Source organism: Octopus sinensis, linkage group LG4 (assembly GCF_006345805.1).
Source record: "Octopus sinensis linkage group LG4, ASM634580v1, whole genome shotgun sequence".
Classification (NCBI taxonomy): Eukaryota; Metazoa; Mollusca; class Cephalopoda; order Octopoda; family Octopodidae; genus Octopus; species Octopus sinensis.
This window is the reverse complement of record NC_043000.1, coordinates 18,129,023-18,156,522: the sequence shown is the minus strand read 5'-3', so window position 1 is coordinate 18,156,522 and position 27,500 is coordinate 18,129,023. Positions and strand designations below refer to the sequence as shown.

At 38.4% G+C, this 27,500-nt stretch overlaps 1 protein-coding gene across 3 annotated transcripts in view; it reads left to right on the top strand.

Annotated features, from left to right (window-relative positions):
* Positions 1-27,500, top strand: part of LOC115210914 (putative glycerol kinase 5) — a 180,337-nt gene that overhangs the window by 150,130 nt on the left and 2,707 nt on the right. For all 3 annotated transcript variants that reach the window (XM_029779694.2, XM_029779695.2, XM_036501863.1), the window contains 5 exons: positions 2,824-2,950; positions 5,697-5,801; positions 18,812-18,862; positions 20,142-20,185; positions 22,165-22,328. In XM_029779694.2, the coding sequence (XP_029635554.1) occupies positions 2,824-2,950; positions 5,697-5,801; positions 18,812-18,862; positions 20,142-20,185; positions 22,165-22,328 (491 nt within the window). The remainder of the gene's footprint in view (positions 1-2,823; positions 2,951-5,696; positions 5,802-18,811; positions 18,863-20,141; positions 20,186-22,164; positions 22,329-27,500) is intronic.

Here is a 27,500-nt window from a genome sequence, read left to right as displayed (position 1 = left end):
GTGTGTTTACGTCCTCTTCACTTAGCGGTTCGGCAAAAGAGACCGATAGAATAAGTGCTAGGCTTACAAAGAATAAGTCCTGGGGTCGATTTGCTCGACTAAAGGCGGTGCTCCAGCATGGCCGCAGTCAAATGACTGAAACAAGTAAAAGAGTATATATATATATTATTAATAGTAGGGAATATAAAATTCCAAGGCAACAGGGGAAAACAAACTCAATTTCGTAATACTAAATCAAAGTTCATGAAATATTAAATATATATAGAATTAAATGTGTATTATTTTTAATGTGTATTATTTAGTATAGAAATTTTTTGTACACTGTTTATAATAATGTATTTATATTTTGTTCTAGATAATATCTTTCTTTATTAATTGAATTACTTTATGGAGGTTCTATCTCTTAATTATATATATATATATAGGCGCAGGAGTGGCTGTGTGGTAAGTAGCTTGCTAATCAACCACATGGTTCTGGGTTCAGTCCCACTGCGTGGCATCTTTGGCAAGTGTCTTCTGCCATAGCCCCGGGCCGACCAATGCCTTGTGAGTTGATTTGGTAGACGGAAACTGAAAGAAGCCTGTCGTATATATGTATATATATGTAGGTGTGTGTGTGTATATGTTTGTGTGTCTGTGTTTGTCCCCCCTAGCATTGCTTGACAACCAATGCTGGTGTGTTTATGTCCCCGTCACTTAGCAGTTCGGCAAAAGAGACCGATAGAATAAGTACTGGGCTTACAAAGAATAAGTCCCGGGGTCGATTTGCTCGACTAAAAGGCGGTGCTCCAGCATGGCCGCAGTCAAATGACTGAAATGAGTAAAAGAGTAAGGAGTAAAAGATATATATATATATATATATATATATATCCCAACCCTCATGTACAGCTTCCTTTGTAGATAGGGCATGTGAATTGGTTAGAAAGGTGAAGTGTATCTCTTAGTGTATGTCTCTTTTCTTGTTTCTCCTGGCAATGTTGAATGCATTATTTCTCCTCCATATCTTTAATCCCCACCTCAAACAATGAGCAACAGGTAAACATGTCTCCCACTCTTGAAGGATTGGTATTGCTGTTCTTCAAAACGATTTTCAACTGGTCTTTGAACTGCTTATTTTGTTCTCTGGCCAAGCATTGGCTATGGTACAGCTATTTGCAGATGAAAACATGAATCAGATATGCACACTGTGTGAACCATCTTAAGAAATGCCTATGTATTATATGTATTATGGATACAGTGCTGTTGATATTGATGTGACAGGATTTTTGTGTGTGTAACCTTCTCTTATGTCATCATCACCATTTCATGTCCTATGGTTTAGACAGTCTTGCAGGATTTGATGGCTCCAAAGGCTACACCGTGTTCCAGTGTCTGCTTTGGCATGGTTTCTATGACTGGATGCCCTTCCAAATGCCAGCTACTTTACAGAGTGTACTGGGTGCTTTTTTCATGCCAGTGGCACTAGTGAGGTTATCATGCAACTCACAAGTCTACAAAACTTGGGAGTAGGTGTTTTATGCAAAGAAATGAGGGATTAATGTATGAAAAAAAGGGAAGGCGGGAGGGGTGAGCAAATTCTTTAATACTTTAGCATTCATATTGTTTTGTCAAATGTAATACTTATTTACATTGCTTGGAATTAATCTTGCATTATCTTCTATCTTCAAGATTTCAATGATGATGGCTATGATGATCATCATCATTTAACATCTCTCATCCATGCTGACATGGCCTGGACAGTTTGATCAGAACAGGCAAGCTGGAGAGATGCCTCAGACTCCAGTCTGATTTGGCATAGTCTTATGGATGGTCGTGGTCACCGTTATAGTTAGTGGTCCATGGTGCATGTAGTGTGGCCATCTAAACGATTCATATCAGAAGGCTGAAATAATACATATGATGTGCCAGTTGGAAAAAAGAAGAGACACAACCACGTAGAAGGCTTATGAAAGATTTATTGATATCTTTACATGCATCTGTGTGGGTTGTATGTTTGCTGTTAACCATGGTGAAGTAGTTCACGAACAGTGCTATGTTAGAACCTGTGCAGTGTGGCTGGTGCTGTGTACATAGAGATGTTGTTGACAACATTGGTGAGAGACATGATGGTGGCAACAAAGATGGAGATCGCTGCAATGCTTTTGGACATGTGTTGTCTGGCATCATTGCTGGAACTGGCTGTGTTGTGTGGTCAGTGGTTAGACCTTAGAAGGTCTGGAACCAAAGACTTCGAGACAAGAAGTTGAGCTTTCATAAGTAACAGTAGGCTCAAATTGGATTTTGAACAGACTGTTTCACGAGATTTTAATTAGGGACTTCGATTGGTTAGGTTGCATGTCAGCACAATAAAGTAAGAGACAAATTGCACCAATACCAGCCAATCGGAGTGGTAGACACAACAGGGTCCAAACAGTAGCCAAAGGTTAGCTGTTATCTGATACGTTCAGATGTATGTATATATAATAAAGGAGAGAGGCATTTCACTAGAGTGTACACTACAGTCTCTATGGTTGGATGCCCTTCCTAACACCAATCACTTTACAGAGTGTGGGTGCTTTTACGTGATTGTATATTTTTAGAATAACATTGTAAGGTAAGTGAGGCAGGTAGGATCTGGTCAGTTTGAATCTGAAACAGATTGAATATTTTGGCCTGATATGGCTGGTTTAAATGCTAAAGGGTCAATAGAGAGAATACCATTTGAGAAAATACTTGAAATAACTTTGTTTATACAACTGCTCAGTTAGACTGACCTGGGACTAAACAACTTGAATCTTTATTCATTTTTTTTTACTTATTCCATCTGTGATTTATATCTCACAGGTTGCTGATCAGCAAGGAGCCATGTTTGGAGACTGCTGTTATACTGTTGGTGATGTAAAATGTACAATGGGTTCCGGAACCTTCATTGATCTAAATACTGGCAATCAACCTCATGCTTCCATTGCAGGTATTGTATGAATGTAATCAATTTAACTGTCCCTTGTACTTATCCACCCCCAAAAAGTCAAAATAGTCCCTGGTGAGATATGAACTCAAAATGTTAAGTGACATTACTAAATATTATAATGTCTAAGTGGTGGAAGCACTCCGTCGGTTACGACAACGAGGGTTCCGGTTGATCCGAATCAACGGAACAGCCTGCTCGTGAAATTAACATGTAAGTGGCTGAGCACTCCACAGACACGTGTACCCTTAACATAGTTCTCGGGGATATTCAGCGTGACACAGAGAGTGACAAGGCCGGCCCTTTGAAATACAGGTACAACAGAAACAGGAAGAAAGAGTGAGAGAAAGTTGTGGTGAAAGAGTACAGCAGGGATCACCACCATCCCTTGCCGGAGCCTCGTGGAGCTTTAGGTGTTTTCGCTCAATAAACACTCACAACGCCCGGTCTGGGAATCGAAACCGTGAGTCCGCTGCCCTAACCACTGGGCCATTGCGCCTCCACAATGTCTAAGTGTAAGAGTCAATTAAGGAATTGTCTAAGTGTTAGAGGCAATGGAAGAATTGAGACAGTTTGAGAATATTATGGAGTAAATAAACTTAGACTAATTATACGTAGATGAGATAGAAATTCTAAAAGGTTGAAGTTCTTGGATGGGAAGACTGGAGGCAAGAGAAGGCACAATATGGATGATGAGAGATAATTAGCTAGCTCTGAAGAGCAGCAGCCACTGTAGTGGTTAGGGTGTTCAACTTATGATCATAAGATTGTGGTTTCGATTCTTAGACTCAGCAGTCCATTGTGTTCTTGAGCAAAACACTTCATTTCATGTTGCTCCAGTCCTCTCAGCATGCAAAAATGAGTAATCCGGCAACAGACTGATATCTTGTCCAGGTAAGGAATATATATGCCATGAAACCAACCCTTATGACTCAAGAAGGTAGCTTTACTTTTTACCTTACTGTAGTGTAATATAATAAGATTTCTAACATAGGCAAAAGACTATAAATTTCTAGAAATTAAAATTCATCTACTCAACCCCAGGATATTAGTAAAACAAACTTTATCACACCTTGTAAAAGATGAAAGACAAAACCAACGCTGGCTGGATTTGAACTCAGAACGTAGACATAACTAAATACTATAAGGCATTTTTTGTCTAGCATTTTACCATTTATGCCTTCCTCTGCCTTTTAATATTTTTTCGTCATCAAGTTGTTTAAAACAAGCAAGTAACATTTTTGTTATAATATTCAAAATAAGGATTTCTAGCATAGGCATGTAATCAAACATTTTATGCTAAGGATTATATCAGCTCCAGCATTTCATCTGCCCCAGAAAGATAAAAGACAAACTTGATCCTACTAGGATTGGAACTACTGATATTTTTCCCAATCACTTTAATGATTTTTGCCACCCTTATCATCATTATCAGTATTATTATTATTATTATTATTATTATTGTTATTATTATTATTATTATTGTTATTATTATTATTATTATTGTTATTATTATTATGTTATTATTATTGTTATTATTATTATTATTATTGTTATTATTATTGTTATTATTGTTATTATTGTTATTATTATTATTATTATTATTATTATTATTATTGTTATTATTATTATTATTATTGTTGTTATTGTTATTATTGTTATTGTTATTATTATTATTATTGTTATTATTATTGTTATTGTTATTGTTATTATTATTGTTATTATTACTATTATTATTACTATTATTATTATTGTTATTATTATTATTACTATTATTATTATTATTATTATTATTACTACTATTATTACTATTATTATTATTATTATTATTATTATTATTAAGAATGTCGTAAGCTGGCAGAATTGTTTGCACATAAGGCAAAATGCTTAGCAGCGTTTCACCCATCACTACATTCTGAGTTCAGATTCCCCTGAGGTTGACTTTACCTTTCTTCCTTTCAGAGTCAATAAAAATAAGTACCAGTTGAGCACTGGCATCAATGCAATTGACTTACCCATTTCTCTGGCCCTTGTACCAAAATTTGGAACCATTATTATTATCTGTCAAGGTTGACTTTGTCTTTCATCCTTTCGGAGTTGATAAATTAAGTACCAGTTATGCCCTGGGGTCGATGAAATCAACGAGCCTCCTCCCAAAAAAGAATCTCAGGGCTTGTGCATATAACAGAAAGGATTATTATTATTGTTGTTGTTGTTGTTGTAAAGCAACAAATTAGCCAAGTCGTTAGAGGATCAGTTAGATTGTCTTACAGTAATCCTTCCTAAGGCAGCAAGCTGGTAGAATCATCAGTGTGCTGGACAAAATGCTTAGCAGTGTTTCACCTACAATATTTACATTATTTAAATCTAGAATGGTATTTCACCTGTCACTACATTCTGAGTTCAAATTCTGCCAAGGTCAACTTAGCTTTTCATCCTTTCAGGGTCAAGAAAATAAGTACCATTTGAACACTGGGGTCGATGTAATCAACTCATTCTCTCCCCCAAAATTACTGGCCTTGTGGCAAAATTTGAAACTATAATTATTATCGTTATTATTATCGTTATTATTATTATTATTATTTTTATTATTATTATTATTATCGTTATTATTAGCAATGATATTAAAATAAATAATAATAATAAAAATAGCGAATATTGATAATCTTGTGTATATTTGAATAACATTTTACTAAAACTTTGACTCAATAAATAATGCTATCTTTCACCCTTTTTTTTTTTTAATCAGGCCTATATCCATTAGTAGGTTGGAAAATTGGTTCTGAACTCGTATTTATAGCTGAAGGTGTATCATCAGATAGTGGCTGTGTACTGGAATGGGCAAAAAGTTTAAGTGAGTAACAAAATAACATGATTTTATTTGATCAATGAATTATAAGATGATTATGTAAGAACCATCTCATGAGTATCAATAACATCAAGGGCCGACAAGAGACCCTCTACAGTGTCCCTCAATTTGTTAAATGTAACAGCTAAATCTCCCCCAACTCATTCATCTGATACCCCTGTCTTCAAAAGAGGGAAGGATACATTAGATAATGTGATCCTCTATATCAATAACACCCCCAACACATGGGCTGGTCATGGCTGGAATGCCTTTGATCAGAGTTGACCTTGAGCTAAACAACAATGATAACATTTGATAATTCCATTATCTGTATTTAGTCTGTTGCCATAACTCCAGTTAGTCTGTTACATGAGTATTGGTGTGATCACATGATAGACATCATGTGTCCATACCATTATCAAAGACATTCCAGCCATAACCATCATGTCTTTTATTCAGAGACAATGTAAGTCACGAACTACATTATCCAATATAGCTTTCCTGATTTATGGTGATGATTGAGATTTGAGAACGATTTGGCTGATATTTCTAGCATGTCAAGCTACCACAGAAGCTCTTTTAGAAGTGTGTTAGAACTACATTAACCAATGTGTCCTTTCATTTCCTGAGACAGTAGGGTATGATTTAAGGCAAATAAGGCGACTATTATAGCAGTCTGAGCAATCATCTAAAAGCTCCCTCACTGTTTGCTGCTACTGTTGTTGCTTAGCCCAAGGACAGTCCTGATTGAGCGGTTCCATGTTCAAAGTATTTCAACTATAACCATCTTGTCTTTTTTCGCCCCATTTAGAGTGAACTCCAGGACCATGAAATTTGATGTGTCCTTTTGTAATAAGGAAATTTGACTGCTGTTTCTAGCATGTCAAGTGATGCTGATGGTGGTGTGGTTTGATATTGCTTTGTCAACACTCTTGTTGTTGTAATAGTTGAGAGAAGAGAATATTAGGGTGGGTGAACCAATGTACCAAATATAATTTACCCAAACCTATATCTATCTGTGTATATATGTGTATATATTATTATCTTCATCATCAATATTTTTTGTCTGGCTTCCCTGCTGGCATGGATTAGACACAAATACCTCACTCCCAGTCTGTTTTGTTGTTTATGACATGCTTGTGTGAGAAAGAGGAAGGAGGAAAGAGTGGAGAGAGAGAGAGAGAAAGAGAGTAGGAGAGAGAGAGAGAGAGCAAAGGAATTACATGAGAATCAAATAAGTTTTAATCTCCACTGTGTTGACTTTTGTCATATGTTGGAGCATACACTCACACAAAGAAGCAATACATGGGACCTCTTCCTCTCCCCCCCATCAGGTTGGACACTATACAAGTGTAATACCAACATAAGCAGAAACTAGACAGACAGACAGACAATGAGAGGGTGGGGGGACATTCTACATAGTCCCCTTCTTTATGTTTTTTTTACTTTAACATCAACCACAATGACTAATACAGCAATCTCAACTATTACAACTTGCTCAACCTGCTAAAAAATAGTAGCCTAATCTCTCCTAAATCACTTCTTACCATCTTCAAAGAAAATAAACAAAAGAAATTTTTGGATTTGGTTTGCAAGATTCTTTATTTGAGTTCGTGTGTTGAAGCATATTCTGTTATGTCTGGGGAGAGTCATTTTCTTTTTGTGCCTTATAATTTAACACACTCACCGGTAAAATTTCTACTTATTTCTTATTTTTATTTTCCTAAAATTTTTGTTGCGTCTTGCAACCTTTTCAATAGTTTTGACTCTCAACCGGTGAGTCTGTTAAATTATGAGGCACGAAAAGAAAATGGCTCTCCCCAGACACAACAGAAAACAAAAGAAAGAAACCTTGATTAATGTAGTCCTGCAATAATGTCTGAAAAAGTCTTTGATTACAGGTTTGCTAGATTATGATTTACCTGTGGCTAAGCAACAACAACAACAGCAGTTATCATCACCATAAGTGTTTCGATGGTGCTGGTCGTGGTAGTTGTTATTGTAGTGATTGCTTTGGTGTTGGTGTTGGTATTGGTGGTGGCGGTGAGCTAGCAGAATCGTTAGCACACTGGACGAAATGCTTAGCGGTATTTCGTCTGCCGCTATGTTCTGAGTTCAAATTCCACCGAGGTCAACTTTACCTTTCATCCTTTCAGGGTCGATAAATTAAGTACCGGTGAAACACTGGGGTTGATGTAATTGACTATCCCACTCCCCCAAATTTCAGGCTTTGTACCTATAGTAGAAAGGATTGGTGGTGGCAGTTGTTGTATTGTTTGTTGTGGTGTTGGTGGTGGCAGCAGATGTAGTAGCAGTTGTTGTTGTTGGCAGAAACGTTAGCACGCTGGGCGAAATGCGTAGCCATATTTCGTCTGCCATTACGTTCTGAGTTCAAATTCCACCGAGGTCTACTTTGCCTTTCCTCCTTTCGGGGTCGATAAATTAAGTACCAGTTACGCACTGGGATCGATACAATCGACTTAATCTGTCTGTCTGTCCTTGTTTGTCTCCTCTGTGTTTAGCTCCTTGTGGGTAGTAAAGAAATAAGTTGTTGGTGTTGTTGTTGGTGGTGGTTGCTGCTGCTGTTGTTGCCAATGATGATGATGATACCGCTACCAGCACAGTTAACGACCACCACCAAAACATCAGCAACAACACAACCATTGCAATCAGCTGCAACAATAACATCCTCATCCTCCTCCTCATCATCATCATCTCATTCAATCTCAACCAGCATAACAACACCAACAGAAGCAGCAGGAACAGCAAGAGCAACAACATTGACTTCACAGTAGAACTAAAAGCTACTATAATTTATTGTATACTATGACACAAATTTAGTGGTGGTGGTGGTGGGGTTGATAACCAGATTACATGACCAATGAAGACTTGTATGTTTTTTACCTTTTACTTGTTTCACACACACACACACACATAGAAAGAGAGAGAGGCTTCTTTCAGTTTCTGTCTACCGAACCCACTTACAAGGCTTTGGTTGGCCTGGGGCTATAGTAACTCCCATTCGTATCATTATAGTAGAAGACATTTGCCCAAGGTGCCACACAGTGGGACTGAACCTGGAGCCATGTGGTCGGGAAGCAAATTTGTAGCTATCACACAGCCATGCCTGCACCTATAACATTTATTTATTGCTAGCAAAATATTGTTCATTGCACATGATAATGATGATGGTGATGGTATTGTTGATGTTGGAGGTAGAAGTGGGTAAGTGACTATGCTGCTGCTGCTGTTGTTGGTGTTTAGATTCAAATTTTCCTTCAGTAACTCTTTTTACTCTTTACTCTTTTACTTGTTTCAGTCATTTGACTGCGGCCATGCTGGAGCACTGCCTTTAGTCGAACAACTCAACCCCGGGACTTATTCTTTTTGTAAGCCCAGTACTTATTCCATCGGTCTCCTATGCCGAACCGCTAAGTGATGGGGACGTAAACACACCAGCATCGGTTGTCAAGCAATGCTAGGGGGACAAACACAGACGCACAAACATATACACACACACTTATATATATATATATATATATATATATATATATATATATATATATATATATATATATATATATATATATAATATATGCACACATATATACGACAGGCTTCTTTCAGTTTCCGTCTACCAAATCCACTCACAAGGCATTGGTCAGCCCGGGGCTATAGCAGAAGACACTTGCCCAAGATGCCACGCAGTGGGACTGAACTTGGAACCATGTGGTTGGTTAGCAAGCTACTTACCACACAGCCACTCCTGCGCCTAAGCAGACTTATAACCAAATTACTCTTGGAATACGCTGCCTTTGTTTCAATTAACTTTGAAAGCAATGAAAAATTTTGTAAAATAACTCTTTACACCCCCTTTTACTCTTTTAATTGTTTCAGTCATTTGACTGTGGCCATGCTGGAGCACTGCCTTTAGTCGAGCAAATCGACCCCCAGGACTTATTCTTTGTAAGCCTAGTACTCATTCTATAGGTCTCTTGCTGAACCGCTAAGTTACGGGAACGTAAACACACCAGCATCGGTTGTCAAGCAATGTTGGGGCACAAACACAAACACACAAACACACACACACACACACACACACACATATATACGACAGGCTTCTTTCAGTTTCCGTCTACCAAATCCACTCACAAGGCTTTGGTCGGCCCAAGGCTATAGTGGAAGACACTTGCCCATGGTTCCACACAATGGGACAACCTGAAACCATGTGGTTGGTAAGCAAGCTTCTTACCACACAGCCACTCCTGTCTTTATTGATCTGGTGTTTGGAACTTAAATTAGCAAGAAATTTTGATGGATGGTTTTAATGTATGGGATAAAGTGGTGAGAAAAGATCTTCAGATGCTGGACCTCACTGAGGAGATGACAAGGCACTGAGACCTCCGGCAATTTGCTGCACTTAAGAAGACACATTAAGCTAAGTTGCGGATCCGTGGAATAAGCTGCCAGACGAGATGGTGAAGATGCCGACGACCGCTCGGTTCAAAGTCTCCCTTGACCTCAAGTGGCCTGAACTCTTTACATGAACACCACCCTCTACATAACTCCATGTCCCCCTACATGGCCTTGCTTTTTGAGCCAAAAATTAACTAACTAACTAAGTAAAATTGTAATCATCCATACATACAGGCATGTCCTTTATGGCCATGCCCACCACTCCCTCTCCTAACTGAGAGGTCTTCGTCTTGCTCATGCCAATGCCACATAAAATGCACTGTACCAGTAGCACATAAAAAGTACTCAGCATTTTTCTATAAAGCGGTTGGCATTAAGAAGAGCATCCATCCATAGAAATCATGCCAAAACTGGCAATTGGAGCCTGGCCTGCTCCTGTCAAGCCGTCCAATCCATGCCAGCATGGAAAACAGATGTTAAACAATGATGATGATGATCACTTTAAAAAACATGAAGTTTTTTTTTTTGTAATAGTACCAGGGGTAATCTCAGGGGTTGGTACCAAAAAGGTTAAAGCCGTTCCAGCCATGTTTACTCCATATTTTATTCAGGCACTGTCTATCTAAGACTACATTATCTAATGTAACTTTCTTTTCTTTAAGGCAGCAGGGGATGATTTGAAGGAGATTTAGCTGCTATTTCTAATAGTTTGAGAAACCACATAACAGGTCCGACTGTTGGCTTATTGTTAGTTATAGTGTTGATGGTATTGGTGATGAGTGGCGAAGATAGTGATGGCAGTGATGATAATGGTGATGGTGATGATGATGGTAATAGTGCCATTACTAATATTGGTGCTGAAGGGAATAATAGTAACTTCTGGTAGGTGAACAGCAGTGGTAGTGGTGATGGTTGTATTGGCAGTGGTGGTATTGTTTGTGTGTTAAGAGGAGGTAGGAGGGATTAAATGAAATAAATATGGGTGTGGTCACTTGACAGAATTTACAGCTTTGTTTGCAAAGTCCCCTTGTTTAACTTAAGTTATCATACCCTCCACCACCAACAGCTAAGAAAGAAGTCTCTATGTGGTAGCTTAACCTGCTGAAAATAGCAGCTATACCCCTCTCATATTACACCCTGCCTTCATGAAAGTGGGACACATTGGATACTATGGTCCTAGACACTCTGTCTGGGAGAAGACGAGTAAATCATGGCTTGGAAATCTTTAAGACTATTCATCTTGTATCTTTTACTCGTCTTAGTCATTGAACTGTGGCCTTGAAGAGTTTTAGTTGACCCTGATTGACCCCAGTACTTGTGGCTTTTTTAAAGACTGGTACATGCTCTATTGGTCTGTTTTGCTGAACTGCTAAGTTACAGGGATGTAAACAAACCAACATTGGTTATCAGATGGTGTGTGTGTGTGTGTGAGACAAACACTGACACACACACACACAGCTTCTGTCTACCAAATTCACTCACAAGGCATTGGTTGGCCTGAGGCTATATAGTAGAAAGCACTTGCCCTACCAAAGTGCCATATATTGGAACTGAACCTAAAAGTATGTGGTTACCAAATGAGTTTCTTAACCACACAGCCATGCCTCTGCCTATTTCAGTTAGTATATTTCTGTTAAAATACACTTATTGTGTTTGAATTAATTTTGAAAATAATGGAAAACGGAAAAATTTAGTAAAATAACTCTGTCGTTGTTAAACTAATGTCTGGAACAGAAATTAACATGAAATTTTGATGGAACATTTTAATTTAACTCACTTGAGAGCATTTAGTTTGTATCATGGAAACAAACATAGTCTCAGGCAGGGCAGGTTATTATCAAAAGGTTTAATCAAAGTTCTGCTTGATCAATGCTGATGTAGAACTAAACAACAACTGTTATTGATGGAGCAAATAGAGCAGCTCTATAAAGTCTACTAAAAATACATCTCTTTCAAATAACACCAGACTTTATTAAGAAATGAATAATACATTACATCAGTGGTTCTCAATGGGGGTCCATATAAGATTTTGTTGCTAAAATTTATCAGCAATAAATAGGTTATACTTCTACAATACGCAAAATATTTTATCAATTTTTTTTTTCATACAGGCGTAGGAGTGGCTGTGTGGTAAGTAGCTTGCTTACCAACCACATGGTTCCGGGTTCAGTCCCACTGCGTGGCACCTTGGGCAAGTGTCTTCTACTATAGCCTCGGGCTGACCAAAGCCTTTTGAATGGATTTGGTAGATAGAAACTGAAAGAAGCTTGTCATATATATGTATATATATATATATATATATACATATATATATATATATATATATATATATATATTATTATCGGTAAGCCGGGCGACGTGTCCAGCCCATCTATACTTGCTGCAAGTATACTCTGCGATGACATCTCTCACGCCGGACTTCTTCTGATGATGTTGCTATTTATGTGCCCTCTCAACGAGATACCAAGCATTGACCTTTTCCATGGCTCTTTGAGCTGTTATCAGTCTTTGCTCTTCTCTCTTTGTGGTAGCCCATGTTTCACTACCATATAACATTGCAGTGACGATTTCAAGAGGACGATTGGGATCACGTGGATGAGAAAGGCGCGATCCAGAGAGGAGTGGACAGCGTGCTGTGACCAGCGGTGTCAAATGGACGCCTGACGGACTGGTCGGTCAAAGTGATCAAAGTGAAGTGATATATATATATATATATACAAACACACACAATGTCTGAATAAAAGACATTCTCTGTTTATTCTTTCTCTTGTTCTTTCCCTCTCACTTTTTTCTTTCTTTCACTTTGACTCTGTTGTTCACTCATTTACTAGTTTCCCAGGTACCATTTAAAATTAGAGACTAATTTTTCCTGGGAAAGGGCACTGATCTACCGCAGATAGTATTCTCTACCTGTAATATGAAATGAACTCAGCACCACACGATAACAAATGACTGGTCAAATACACTGATCTGTCTTACAACTGAATTTCTAGTACCTCCTTACACCTAAGTAGCCGGCACCACAATGTGCCCATATATTTATCAACCAATTGCTTGCATTCTTGATCTGTTTCCATGTCTGGTGGTCTGTCTACTCCTGTTTCCATATTTGCGCCTGATGCAGCCTTCTAGCTTCCCAGACCTCAGTTGAACCGTCCAACCCATGCTAGCATGGAAGGCGGACGCTAAACGATGATGATGATGGTCTCACCCATGTATCTGTCTATCTATCTGTGTCTCTGTATATATCTATTGGGACAGACATATTTCTGCCTGTCCACTCTGTCTGAAGATACATTTCCCTCAACTTCTCAGAGACAACACTGTGTTTATCTGCCTGGTTATCCGCATGTTTGTCTCTTAGTTGTCCACTTCTCTGAGTGTCCACCAACCCATCAATCTCTCCACCCATTCATTCTTCTCTTCATATCTTTGTCTGTCTTTCCCAAACTGTCCCTGGTTTCTCTCTTTCTCTCTCTCTCTATCCACCTCTCTGCTTTTCTTTCCTTCTCTTCGTCTAACTGTCTGTACACTTGGTTGTCTTCTTGTTCTGTGCTTCCCAAACAAATTTTGTAATGGATTCCTGACGCAATTTTCCAAACATTGCAGAACCCATACATCAACGACAGTTATGCCATCCTAACTTTAAGAAGACACTAAATAAAACAAAAATTACTTTAAGAGAGAACTTATAAGAAACAAATAAAAAAAAAAAAATGTTGTAACTTGATATTTTGAAAATGGTGAATGCTATTTTTTATTATAAAATAAATTTTTATCAATGTCTTTTATTAAAAGACGCATTATTGCAAAATCCAAAAATTTTTTCACAAAATCCACTTTGAGAAATATTTGTCTATTTCTTTCTCACTTTTGCTCTCTCTTTCTCTGACTATCTTTCACTTTGTTTCTCTCTCTCTCTCTGTCTCACACACACACGCCCTCCTTCCCTCTCTCTCATCCTCTTTTCTCTCTCCCCCTCTCTCATCCTCTTTTCTCTCTCCCTCTCTCTCATCCTCTTTTCTCTCTTCCTCTCTCTCATCCTCTTTTCTCTCTCCCTCTCTCTCAGCCTCTTTTCTCTCTCCCTCTCTCTCAGCCTCTTTTCTCTCTCCCTCTCTTTCTATTTATGCCATCTGTACATTCCATTCCAAACACTGGATTTTACATTTGCAATTTCTCTCTTGTGTATATACATACATATATCAATATATGTGTGATGTGCATACATGTATTACAGATGTATGTGTCGTGTGAGAGAGAGATGGGGGGGGGTTAAATATGCAAGGTTGGGAAGCCATGTGTCTCGTTGTATAACTTGTCATTCGGTGCTGCAACCATTGCAAAACAGCTGCACCTCTTCCCAACCTCAAATCTGCAACCACCACCACCTCCCAACACTGCCCTACTATCTGAGATGTCATTTAATCCTCCTTGGCCTGAAATTCATCAACTGAAATGGTAGGATAATTCAGTCTAGATTTACAGAGTTTGCAGACTTTCTCACTCTGTTATTACACATCACGGAGGGATTCTCTCTCCCTTTCTTTCATACTACTGAGACATTTTACCTCTCTCCCTCTTTCTCCTCTCTCTCTCGTCTCTGAGACATTGTACCTCTCTCTCTTAATTTCTCTTTGTCACTCTCTTCTTATTTCTTATTTTCTTCTATACTTCACTCTATTTTTCTCATACTTTCTTTATTGTCTTTCTCCCAATCTCTGCCTTTTCATTATCTCTTTCTATCCGTTCAACATCTCAACCTTTTCTTCTTATCTTTTCACCCTTTTCCTTCCTCTTATCTGCATATCCCAGTATTGCTTGTTTCTTATTCCAGTATTTCTTTATATTCTGCTTGACCTACAAGAATTAGCAACCAAATTTCTCAAATGATACCCTACTGTCTTAAAAAAAAAATAACATTGTTCTATGTACACTGCCTGAATAAAAAGAAAAATGAGATGGTCACAGCTGGAATGTCTGGATCAAGACAAGGCAACATTCCAGTATTACTCTGTCTTGTTCCTCCATTTTTATTCAAAAATTCTTTTGTTATCTCATCATAAATTAATAGTCCAGTGATAGGGTCATTTCCTCTCCTTCTCCCCCCCCCCCCGCCCGGATTAAAATGCAGAAAATGCCACAAGAGCATCTGTACTACTCCTTCAGCAGTTGAAGACTTGGGAAGGAATCTCATCATCTTTTAATTTTTTTTTTACTTGCCATCATTTATTTCTCGTTTTAATCCAGCTTTACACTTTTTATCATCTACCATGTCATTCCTTGTTATCTATCCCATCATTGGCGGAGACGCAATGGCCCAGTGGTTAGGGCAGCGGACTCGCGGTCATAGGATCGCGGTTTCGATTCCCAGACCGGGCGTTGTGAGTGTTTATTGAGCGAAAACACCTAAAGCTCCACGAGGCTCCGGCAGGGGATGGTGGTGATCCCTGCTGTACTCTTTCACCACAACTTTCTCTCACTCTTACTTCCTGTTTCTGTTGTACCTGTATTTCAAAGGGCCGGCCTTGTCACTCTCTGTGTCATGCTGAATATCCCCGAGAACTACGTTAAGGGTGCACATGTCTGTGGCGTGCTCAGCCACTTACACGTTAATTTCACGAGCAGGCTGTTCCATTGATTCGGATCAACCGGAACCCTCATCGTCGTAACCGACGGAGTGCTTCCATCCCATCATTCTTTTCTTTATATCCTTTCATTTTATCTCCTCTTTCCTTCGTTCATACCAATCCCATTATTCCTTTCTTCATATCCCATCATTCTTTTCTTCATAACATACCACTTGTTTCTTCATATACAATCATCATCATCAATTTGTTTTTCCAGGTTTGCATGGGTTGGATAGGCCCCCTCCAGCACAGTATCTTGCCACTTGTTGCAGTCAGTTACCATCGAGCTGGCAGAACCGTTAGCACGCCGGGCAAAATGTGTAGCTGTATTTCGTTTGCCGTTACGTTCTGAGTTCAAATTCCGCCAAGGTCGACTTTGCCTTTCATCCTTTCGGGGTCGATAAATTAAGTACCAGTTAAGCACTGGGGTCGATGTAATCAACTTAAAATCCCTTTGTCTGTCCTTGTTTGTCCCCTCTGTGTTTAGCCCCTTGTGGGTAGTAAAGAAATAGATATTCCACCTACTGATGTCAATTTCCCTATATCTTCTATTTTCCTTGGGCTTCTCTTCCTCTGAGATCATTTGGGCCTTCTTTACCCAACTGACATTCTCCATACACATACACATTACAAATCTGTATCAGCTCAATCTTCTCTCTTGCATACTACATCTGATTCCTCATACCTAGTTTTTCTCTCAGCTTCTCTCTACTTCATTGTTCATGCACACCAACATGACACTCTCAGTGGAGCATGCTCCCCTCGTTTCTTTCTAGTTTTCACACATCCTCAGCATTCAATGCTCCTGTTTTTTGTGACCATTTAACATTACACTTCAAACACAAGTGTCATAGAATCTACAGTTCGCACAGAAACAGAGAGAGAGAGAGAAATCCTTTGTTTCCAGCAGCAGTAAATAGCTCTCTGAACTTTTTCCACCCTGTGCTTACTCTTGTTACTATGCTTTTGAAACACACTCCTCTACAGCTAATTAGGTCACCTAATTAATAGAAACCAGCAATTACTTATAGGAAACCCTCTGAGTATTTGAAAGAATTTATTTCATGTGTACCCCTACTTTTGACTATTGTACATCTGCTGTTTATGAAATGTAGATTATACAAAACAGTTATGAGCACTAATCATGAGTGCCTATTCTGTTTTTGTTATTTGGGGGTTGTTTTTCTGATTAAGATTGATACTTAGAAATAGCTTATATTTAATTTATATTTAAAGGGCATCAAGCTGTAGAAACACTGCCAGATCAGACTGGAGCCTGGTGCAGCCTCCTTATTTCTTTACTACCCACAAGGGGCTAAACATAGAGGGGACAAACAAGGACAGACAAACGGATAAATCGATTACATCGCCCCCCCCAGTGCGTAACTGGTACTTAATTTATCGACCCCGAAAGGATGAAAGGCAAAGTCAACCTCGGCGGAATTTGAACTCAGAATGTAACAGCAGACGAAATACGGCTACGCATTTCGCCCGGCGTGCTAACGATTCTGCCAGCTAGCCGCCCTTATGCAGCCTCCTGGTGCAGCCTCCTGGCTTCCCAGACCCCGGTTGAACTGTCCAACCCATGCTAGCATGGAAAACGGACGTTAAACGATGATGATGATGATGATGATTTATATTTAAAATCTTAACCATTAAATGAATTTTAATTGTTAAATGTATATATCACACACACATACATTCATATATCCGTCTTTCTGCTATGGTCCCAGACCAACCAGAGCCTTGTGAGCACATTCAGTAGGCAAGACGTGTGTGTGTGCATGCGTGCATGCATGCACATGTGTTTGTTTACATTTGTGATTGCATGGAAGCTGTGACATACAGCCGGTGTTGCTGTTTGCAATTCTCCTATCAACAAATCGTCTGCTCCCTTCTCCCTAAGAAGAGTAACAGGAAAGTAAGTTTAGTGATAGGTAAGGCATCCAACTGTAAAACAATGCCTCAATAACATATTCATCCAACCCATGCTGGCATGGAAAAGTGGATATGGAAAAAAAAAAAAAGGCTGTGTGGTAAGTAGCTTGTTTACCAACCACATGGTTCCGGGTTCAGTCCCACTGCGTGGCACCTTGGGCAAGTCTTCTACTATAGCCTCGGGCCGACCAAAGCCTTGTGAGTGGATTTGGTAGACGGAAACTGAAAGAAGCCCATTGTATATATGTATATATATATGTATGTGTTTGTGTGTCTGTGTTTGTCCCCCTAGCATTGCTTGACAACCGATGCTGGTGTGTTTATGTCCCCGTTACTTAGCGGTTCGGCAAAAGAGACCGATAGAATAAGTACTGGGCTTATAAAAGAATAAGTCCCGGGGTCGAGTTGCTCGATTAAAGGCGGTGCTCCAGCATGGCCGCAGTCAAATGACTGAAACAAGTAAAAGAGTATACTCATGTGAAGGTGCATGGCTCAGTGGTTAGAGCATTGAGCTCACAATCATGATGTACGAGTTCAGTTCCTGGACCAGGCTGTGTGATGCGTTCTTGAACAAGACACTTCATTTCACATTGCTCCAGTTCACTCATCTGTAGAAAAGAATTGCAACATCACTGATGCCAAGTTGTATCAGCCTTTGCCTTTCTTTTGGATAACATTGGTGGTGTGGAAAAGGGAGGCTGGTACGCATGAGCGATTGCTGGTCTTCCATAAACAACCTTACCTGGATTTGTGCCTCAGAAGGTTACTTTCTAGGTGCAATCCTATGGTCATTCATGACCGAAGGGGGTCTCTCTATAAATATTTGCCTGTGTAAATGGACACAAAGAGAAGCCATATGATTTTTAAAATCTACTGAATTGCATTGTCCCTTGTGGAGGAAGACAAATATGGATGAGGGTGGAATATGAAGTAAGGAGTAAGAAGAAAGTGTTGGGTAGAGGAATGTGAATGAAAAGAAAATGTAGTATCAAAAAAATAATTAACCTTTTCCCTAATCATTTGTTTTCTTTGCAGGTATATTTGAAGAAGAATCCAAGCTAGCAGACATTGCAGAATCAGTTCCTGGTGAGTAACAACTGAAGCATTAAGGTTCTAGCTGATCAGCCAGACTTCGTTCTCACTGAGTTGTCACCATAGTGGCTAACTCATTGAGTCATCACCTAAGTGACTAACTGGTTGCGTCGTCACCAACTGATTTTTGCTTGGGGTGTTCTTGCTTTTACAACTATCCAGAAGGATAGATATATCATTGAGAACAATAGATTTAGTTGGTGGTCTTGTTATCTCTATTCTACATTTTTGTGAAGTACCACAACCACCATCATCACTTCATTCCCCTCATATACAACAGTGGTTCTCAACCAGGGTCCAAATGGCTCTTGGAAGTCCATTATAAGATTTTGTTGTTAAAAATTATGTGCATTAAATTGGTTATACTTCTTCAGTACACAAAATATTTTAACAGTTTTTTTTTATACAGTTCCTAAGAATATTTGAATATTTGAATATAAAAATGTTATAGGATTTTTTTAAACATTGAATTGCTATTGGGGTCCAACAGAGTATACTTGGAATCAAGAGGTTCCATACACTAGAAATGGTTGAGAACCACTGATATACAATATGACACAACCACCACCATCACTAAGATATGCTCCTTTGTATCTTATGTGTGTGTGTGTGTATATATATATATATATATATATTATGGACTCTCCTGTCAATGGGTAGTGGATTAGGACTCTGCATTTTCTTGCCAAACAACTATGTACATGATTTACTCTTTTACTTGTTTCAGTCATGTGACTATGGCCATACTGGAGCACCACCTTTAGCCGAGCAAATCAACCCCAGGACTTATTCTCTCTCTCTCTCTCTCTCTCTCTCTATATATATATATATATATATATATATATTATAATCATTAGGGAATATTACTTCCAAGTACACAGGAAAAAGACATTCAAATTAGATGTACTAAAATGAACATCTCTCAATGTTTAATTCGTATATATAAAAATAATTTTAGAGACAGAACCACCTTCAACTCAATCAACACTGAAAGGTTTTATACCCGACCACTCCATAAAATGTTAAAAATTAAATCTTATACTAACTATATCTATTCTGAATACCGACGTACTTTCATACAACACGTGTAGTCTTATAAATGGAAAATACAGGATTCAAAATAGATATAGTTAGTATAAGATTTAATTTTTAACATTTTATGGAGTGGTGGGTATAAAACTTTTCAGTGTTGATTGATTTGAAGTTGGTTCCGGCTATAAAATTACTTTTATATATACATATATATATAATATGATTTTTCTTTTTTTTCCAGATAACGGCGGGGTTTATTTTGTGGCTGCATTCAGTGGATTACAGGTGAGTGAATTATGTTACTTATTAATTACTTATAGCTGCTATCGTGTTACAATGATAACATATTAGTAACATACAGGTGAATCAGTATTCTAATGTATAACTAAATGACATACAAATGGGTGTATAAAATGACACAGTATTTAATGACATACAGGTGAATAGATGCTATGACAAAGTATTTTACTGCCTTTTATATAACTGGGTTTTACCAAATGAGTGGTGCTATAAGAATTTTTGTTTTAGTAAACACAGGTTTCAATTTATATACGAAGGGTGTGTATAGTCAATTGAATTTACCCTATTATTAGTATTGGATGGAAAAAGAGTGTCATAAGGTAATGGTAGAACACTAGTTAATTTCTTTCACTTTCTGTATTCATATCCTGTCTTAATGTTTTGGACATTAGTCCTTGTATATATATGTATATGTGTATGTCTGTATGCATATTTATATATAAATGGCAATTTCTGTGTGTCTATCTGTTACTTTCTTGGTGCCTAAACCAGCAAACCAATTTTCATGAAACTTTGCATACATGTTACACTAACATCCAGTTCGATAATAGGCTAATTGGATTTCAATAAAAATCTATGTGACCCCCGGGGACATTGAGTGAATTACATAATAAAATGAGATGGTTGCAAAAAGTATTAGTCTGAGGAAAGGTTGTAACAGCAAGAGGGTGACTTATATTAGTGAAGGTGAGAACAGCAGTGGCAAAGGGATGGTAACATTACTACAGCTGTCATATACATACAACGCACATGCAGAGAAAGGGAGGTGTGAGGAATATATATATATATATCTGTGTGTAGGGGAATGCAAAGTGAGCATTGTGTAGATATCACGGAGTAGTACTCAGATGGATCAGAACTAAACTCCAACTCCTTCATCCAGAGTTTGTGCCTCAAGTGTTGCAAATAAATTGTGTCCGTAACCAAGTACCAATGTATTGTTTTATTTTTTTTACTTCTTTCAGTCATTTGACTGCAGCCATGCTGGAGCACCAACTTGAAGTTGTTTTAGTCAAACAAATTGACCCCAGAGCTTATTTATGAAGCTTAGTACTTATTCCATCAGCTTCTTTTGCCGAACTGCTAATTTACAGGGACATAAACACACCAACACCAGTTATCAAGCAATGGTGGGGGAGACAGACACAAAGACACACTCAGATATATACATATATGTGTGTGTGTATATATATATATATATACAAGATAAGAAAATGGAGAAATACATCTAAATCAAATATCAATTACCAGATAATACTCAATCACATACTTTATTAAACCACCACATATGTGGTAAAATGAGACATACTTATCTACATGGCCGAAACAGCTGTAAGATGTAATCTATACTTATATTTATATTTACTTATATTTATATTCTCTTTTATATATATTCTACTTATTATACAACGTTACTCTTTTATGCACACTTTTTTATGTACATTCCTTTATGTACACTGATTTGTTCTGCTTTTTATATTTAACCCTACAGTCTCTTATGTGGTGGTTTAATAAAGTATGTGATTGAGTATTATCTGGTAATTGATATTTGATATAGATGTATTTCTCCATTTTCTTATCTTGTATTAGTAATTTGTGGTAAATCATTTTACCTTTGCCCATATAATACAGTAAATGAATTGATTGCATCGCAATCCTTAACATTTATGTATTAACTTTGTTGGGTACTTCACTAGCAGTATATTGGATATACGTTATCCCATGGAGAGTTGCATTTACAACCCCTATCTCAATTTGTATATATATTATATATATATATATATATATATATATATATATATATATATATATATATATATATTAAATAAATACACACACACACACACACTAGTGTAGCTATAAGTGTGTGTGTGTGACGTTCGGGGTGTGACAATTAAATTGTGTTTGTATGTTTCTTGTGTACTGAAATATAATATATATATATATTATTGTCTTTGTGACAGGCTCCAATCAACGATGACACAGCAGTAACAACTATGATAGGAATGACACCAAATACAGCCAAAGCACATGTTGTAAGAGCCATCTTGGAATCATTGGCTTTCCGTTTCAAACTTCTTTATGAAACAATGTTGACAGAGACAAAGTTACCAATTTCATCAGTAAGGTAAAGTACTCTCCGCAATCAATGCTCTCGTTTCTTTCTCATCTGGATGTCATCACTATAATCCATTCACATACAATCTTCCACTACTCTCTAGTCAGGATGTGTGTACAGTCTCTCGGTGTTTCTCTCTCTTATAAGGCGGCGAGCTGGCAGAATCGTTAGCACACCGGGCGAAATGCTTAGCAGTATTGCGTCTGTCGTTGCGTTCTGAGTTCAAATTCCGCCGAGGTCGACTTTGCCTTTCATCCTCCGGGGTTGATAAAGTACCAGTTACGCACTGAGGTCGATATAATCGACTTAATACTTATGTCTGTCCTTGTTTGTCCCCTCTGTGTGTAGCCCCTTGTGGGTAGTAAAGAAATAGGTATTTCGTCTGCCGTTACGTTCTGAGTTCAAATTCCGCCGAGGTCAACTTTGCCTTTCATCCTTTCAGGGTCGATGAATTAAGTACCAGTTACGCACTGGGGTCAATGTAATCGACTTAATCCGTTTGTCTGTCCTTGTTTGTCCCCTCTATGTTTAGCCCCTCGTGGGCAATAAAGAAACAGTTTCTCTCTCTTGCTTCAATTCAAGAGACTTTCCTATTAATAATAATAATGAAATTATTGTATACAGTGCTCAGGTGCACCACAACTTGTCAGAAAGTGCGTATAAAGCATATGCAGTAATGTACAAATGTCTGGAAAGTGAACAGTGTACGAGTCAGATACATGCTTGTGTGTGTATGGAGGGGAGAAAATCAAGTGTAGTGTTGGCGAATCTCTGAAAGCATGGAAGTTTTGAAGGATGCAGTGCTCCGACAACTAACAACTGATGCCGGCAGATATATAGTATGGTAGTATATAATAATAAGAATAATAATGAAATTTTGTATACAGTGCTCAGGTGCACCCACACTTGTCGAAAGTGCATATAAGTATATGCAGTAATGTATAAATGTCTGGAAAGTGAACAGTGTATGATTAGATACATGCTTGTGTGTGTATGGAGGGGAGAAAATCAAGTGTAGTGTTGCGAATCTCAGGAAGCACGGAAGTTTTGAAGGATGCAGTGCTCCGACAACTAACAACTGATGCCGGCAGATTATGTATGTGTAGTATTAATATATAATAATAATGAAATTATTGTATACGTGCTCAGGTGCACCACAACTTGTCGAAAGTGCAAAAATATATGCAGTAATGTATAAATGCTGGAAAGTGAACAGTGTATGAGTCAGATACATGCTGCGTGGTGTATGGAGGGGAGGAAATCAGTGTAGTGTTGGCGAATCCAGGAAGCACGGAAGTTTTGAAGGATGCAGGCTCCGACAACTAACATGATGCCGGCAGATATATAGTATGTGTAGTATAATAATAATAATAATAATAATGAAATTATTGTATACAGTGCTCAGGTGCACCACAACTTGTCGAAAGTGCATATAAGTATATGTATGTATAAATGTCTGGAAGTGATGTATGTCAGATGCATGCTTGCGTGGTGTATGGAGGGGAGGAAATCAGTGTAGTGTTGGCGAATCTCAGGAAGCACGGAAGTTTTGAAGGATGCAGTGCTCCGACAACTAACAACTGATGCCGGCAGTTTGTTCCAGTTTGTTATTTTCAGTAACCTTCTTCTATGGAGAAAACAGTAAAACAAGTTAACTTTTAGTTAGTGAAATCTCATTTAATTTAATTTAGAAAACAGAAATAAACACTGGTAAAGGAATAAAATATATTTATTTTTTATTTCCTTATCATCATCTTATCTCTCCTGCATGCACCAATGTACCCACATATATATAATGTGAAGTAAGCACTGCACTTCCTCTTCATTGCCTTTATCACTCTCTTACTCTTACTCTCTTAACACTACTTTTCCATTTCCTGCCTTTCTTATCTTTCTTTCAAGCAACATGTTACCCATCCATTTATAATTTGAAATAACATTACAGATCCTCCTACTCGATCTTCCCTCCTGCCCTGTCACTCTCTTTCTCTCTTATTAACCCCTTCTTTAACCCTTTCGTTACCAAACCGGCTCTGTAATACAAATGTCTTATTTTCATAAATTTTGCATTAAAATATACCACCAAACCCTAGTCACAATTTATGTTCATAATACTTGCTGAATGATAACTAAGTTATTTTACTAAATTCTTTGTTATATTTAAAATAATTTAAGAGAACCAGCCATTTGTGACCGTTGCCAGCGCCGCCCCGTGCCGGTGACACATAAAAAGCACCATCCATTTGTGTCCGTTGCCAGCCTCGCCTGGCCCCCGTGCCAGTGGCACATAAAAGCACCATCCGTTGGTGGCCGTTTGCCAGCTCTGTCTGGCACCTGTGCGGGTGGCACGTAAAAAGCACCCACTACACTCACGGAGTGGTTGGCATTAGGAAGGGCATCCAGCCGTAGAAACACTGCCAGATCTGACTGGGCCTGATGCGGCCTTCCGGCTTCACAGACCCCAGTTGAACCGTCCAACCCATGCTAGCATGGAAAACGGACGCTAAACGGTGATGATGAAAGAAACACAGAGCATCTCAAAATAAATACAGTAACAAAAGGGTTAACATTGTCTCTGTTTAGTCCCCCCTGCATCACACTCTTTCAACTATAAACCTTGCTCTTTCCTTCCCTTTTCCCTTATCTCACCCATTATTCCCACCCCAACACTGTTTTTTGCTATTCCTCTCGTCTAACATCCTTTCACAACTCTGAAGACTGTTCCGTTTGTCATGGAGTTAGTTCTCTTTCGTTTTGCAAGCTATTAAGTTATCCCGTCAGTGCTGGTGCCATAAAAAACATCCAGTACAATTAGACCATGCTAAAAATGAGACATTGGAGCAAGATGTGGTTCTTGAACTCTTTGAATAGTGTTAAAATATTTAAACAATACCAGCTTGGAAAACTGACATAAAATAATGATGATATTGAGGATTTCACAACAAAGGTCCTAAACACAAATAAAATACGACAAGAATGCAAAGTGTATTGATAGAGCTCACAAGGGTAGCAGGTTTAACCCTTTAGCATTCAGATTTCTTTGTGAAATTTATTGCTTATTTATCCATACTGTTTTTGAATTAATCACATATTATTTTGCAGCTTCAAAATTTAAATGGTGTGGCTATATATTTTTAAAATGACATTGTAGGGTAGGTGTGAGAGGTTGGATCCAGACAGTTTTAACATAAAACAGATGGATTATTTGGGCTGGATATGGCCGGATTAAATGCTAATGGGTTAACATAATATTTTATATTATTAGATGGTACTGGGTTGTCTTCAGCAAAGTTCACTTTATTCAAATTATTTAATAGACTCCTGTTTCCCTCCCCATCCACATTGTTCTACCTTTGTTCCCACTAGGTATCAGCTGGGTCAATATTTGGGTTAGTCTTCAGAAGTCATGAGTCCTGTCCCTTCTTCTCTGGTTATTATTTGTTTTACTTCTGTTTTTCCATGCTAGCATGATTTCGACAAATGTATTATTGAGGCATTGTTTTATAATGAATACCCTTCCAGTTGCTAATCCTTGCCTGTTTTTCAAGAGGCATTGGAGTAGCTGTGTGGTAAGTAGCTTGCTTACCAACCACATGGTTCCGGGTTCAGTCCCACTGCGTGGCACCTTGGACAAGTGTCTTCTACTATAGCCTCGGGCCGACCAAAGCCTTGTGAGTGGATTTGGTAGATGGAAACTGAAAGAAGCCCGTCGTATATATGTATATATATATGTGCCACTACACTCACGGAGTGGTTGGCGTTAGGAAGGGCATCCAGCCGTAGAAACATTGCCAGATCAGACTGGGCCTGGTGCAGTCTTCTGGCTTCCCAGACCCCAGTTGAACCGTCCAACCCATGCTAGCATGGAAAACGGACGCTAAATGATGATGATGATGATGTGTGTGTGTATGTTTGTGTGTCTGTGTTTGTCCCCACCAACATCGCTTGACAACCGATGCTGGTGTATTTACGTCCCTGTAACTTACCGGTTCGGCAAAAGAGACCGATAGAATAAGTACTAGGCTTACAAAGAATAAGTCCTGGGGTCCATTTGCTCGACTAAAGGCAGTGCTCCAGCATGGCCACAATCAAATGACTGAAACAAGTAAAAGAGTAAAGAATCTATTTCACACATCTTCAAAGGCACAAAGCCAGTGAATGATATTTGTTGAGTGGAGAAATGGTATTGCTGCTTGTGGCTTAGAATATCCAGAGAAGCACAAATGTATACAAATTTACAACAGGCTTCTTTCAGTTTCTTTTTTCTACAAATCCACACACAAGGCTTCGGTCAGCTTGGGGCTGTAGTAGAAGGCCTTCGCCTTAAGTGTCACACAGTGGGATTGAACTTGAAACTATGTAGTCAGGAAGTGAACTGCTTAACCACACAGCCATGCTTGTACCTCATCATCATCATCATCATCATCATCATCGTTTAGCGTCCGCTTTCCATGCTAGCATGGGTTGGACGGGTCAACTGGGGTCTGTGAAGCTGGAAGGCTTCGTCAGGCCCAGTCAGATCTGGCAGTGTTTCTACGGCTGGATGCCCTTCCTAACGCCAACCACTCCGCGAGTGTAGTGGGTGTTTTTTACGTGCCACCTCATCTTATATATATATATATAACAGAAAAAACTGAAAATGGCACAAATGAAGAATTGTTTACATTAAATTTAAGTCAACGAATGAAAGTCATCTAAAACCTTGAAACTGTCCAATCAAAAACATGGATTGATGCTTCCAATCTTATGAAATCTATCAGATTTAATATATATTTTTCTTTATTGCCCACAAGGGGCTAAACATAGAGGGGACAAACAAGGGATTAAGTCGATTACAACGACCCCAGTGCGAAACTGGTACTATATTTATCAACCCTGAAAGGATGAAAGGCAAAGTCGACCTCGGCGGAATTTGAACTCAGAACGTAGCGACAGACGAAATACCGCTAAGCATTTCACCCGACGTGCTAAAGATTTTGCCAGCTCGCCACCTATCAGATTTAATATAACTGGCATGGACTATTTGTCCACTACACATTTGTGTAAAAACACACACGTAAATAGACATGTAAGTTTAAAAAAAAGTAAATTGTACAAATGCCTTAAGAAGAATAAGGTTACACTCAGCGCCAAATAAGCTGACAAGAATACATCTAAAATTTCAGAATTTCCCTTGAAGGA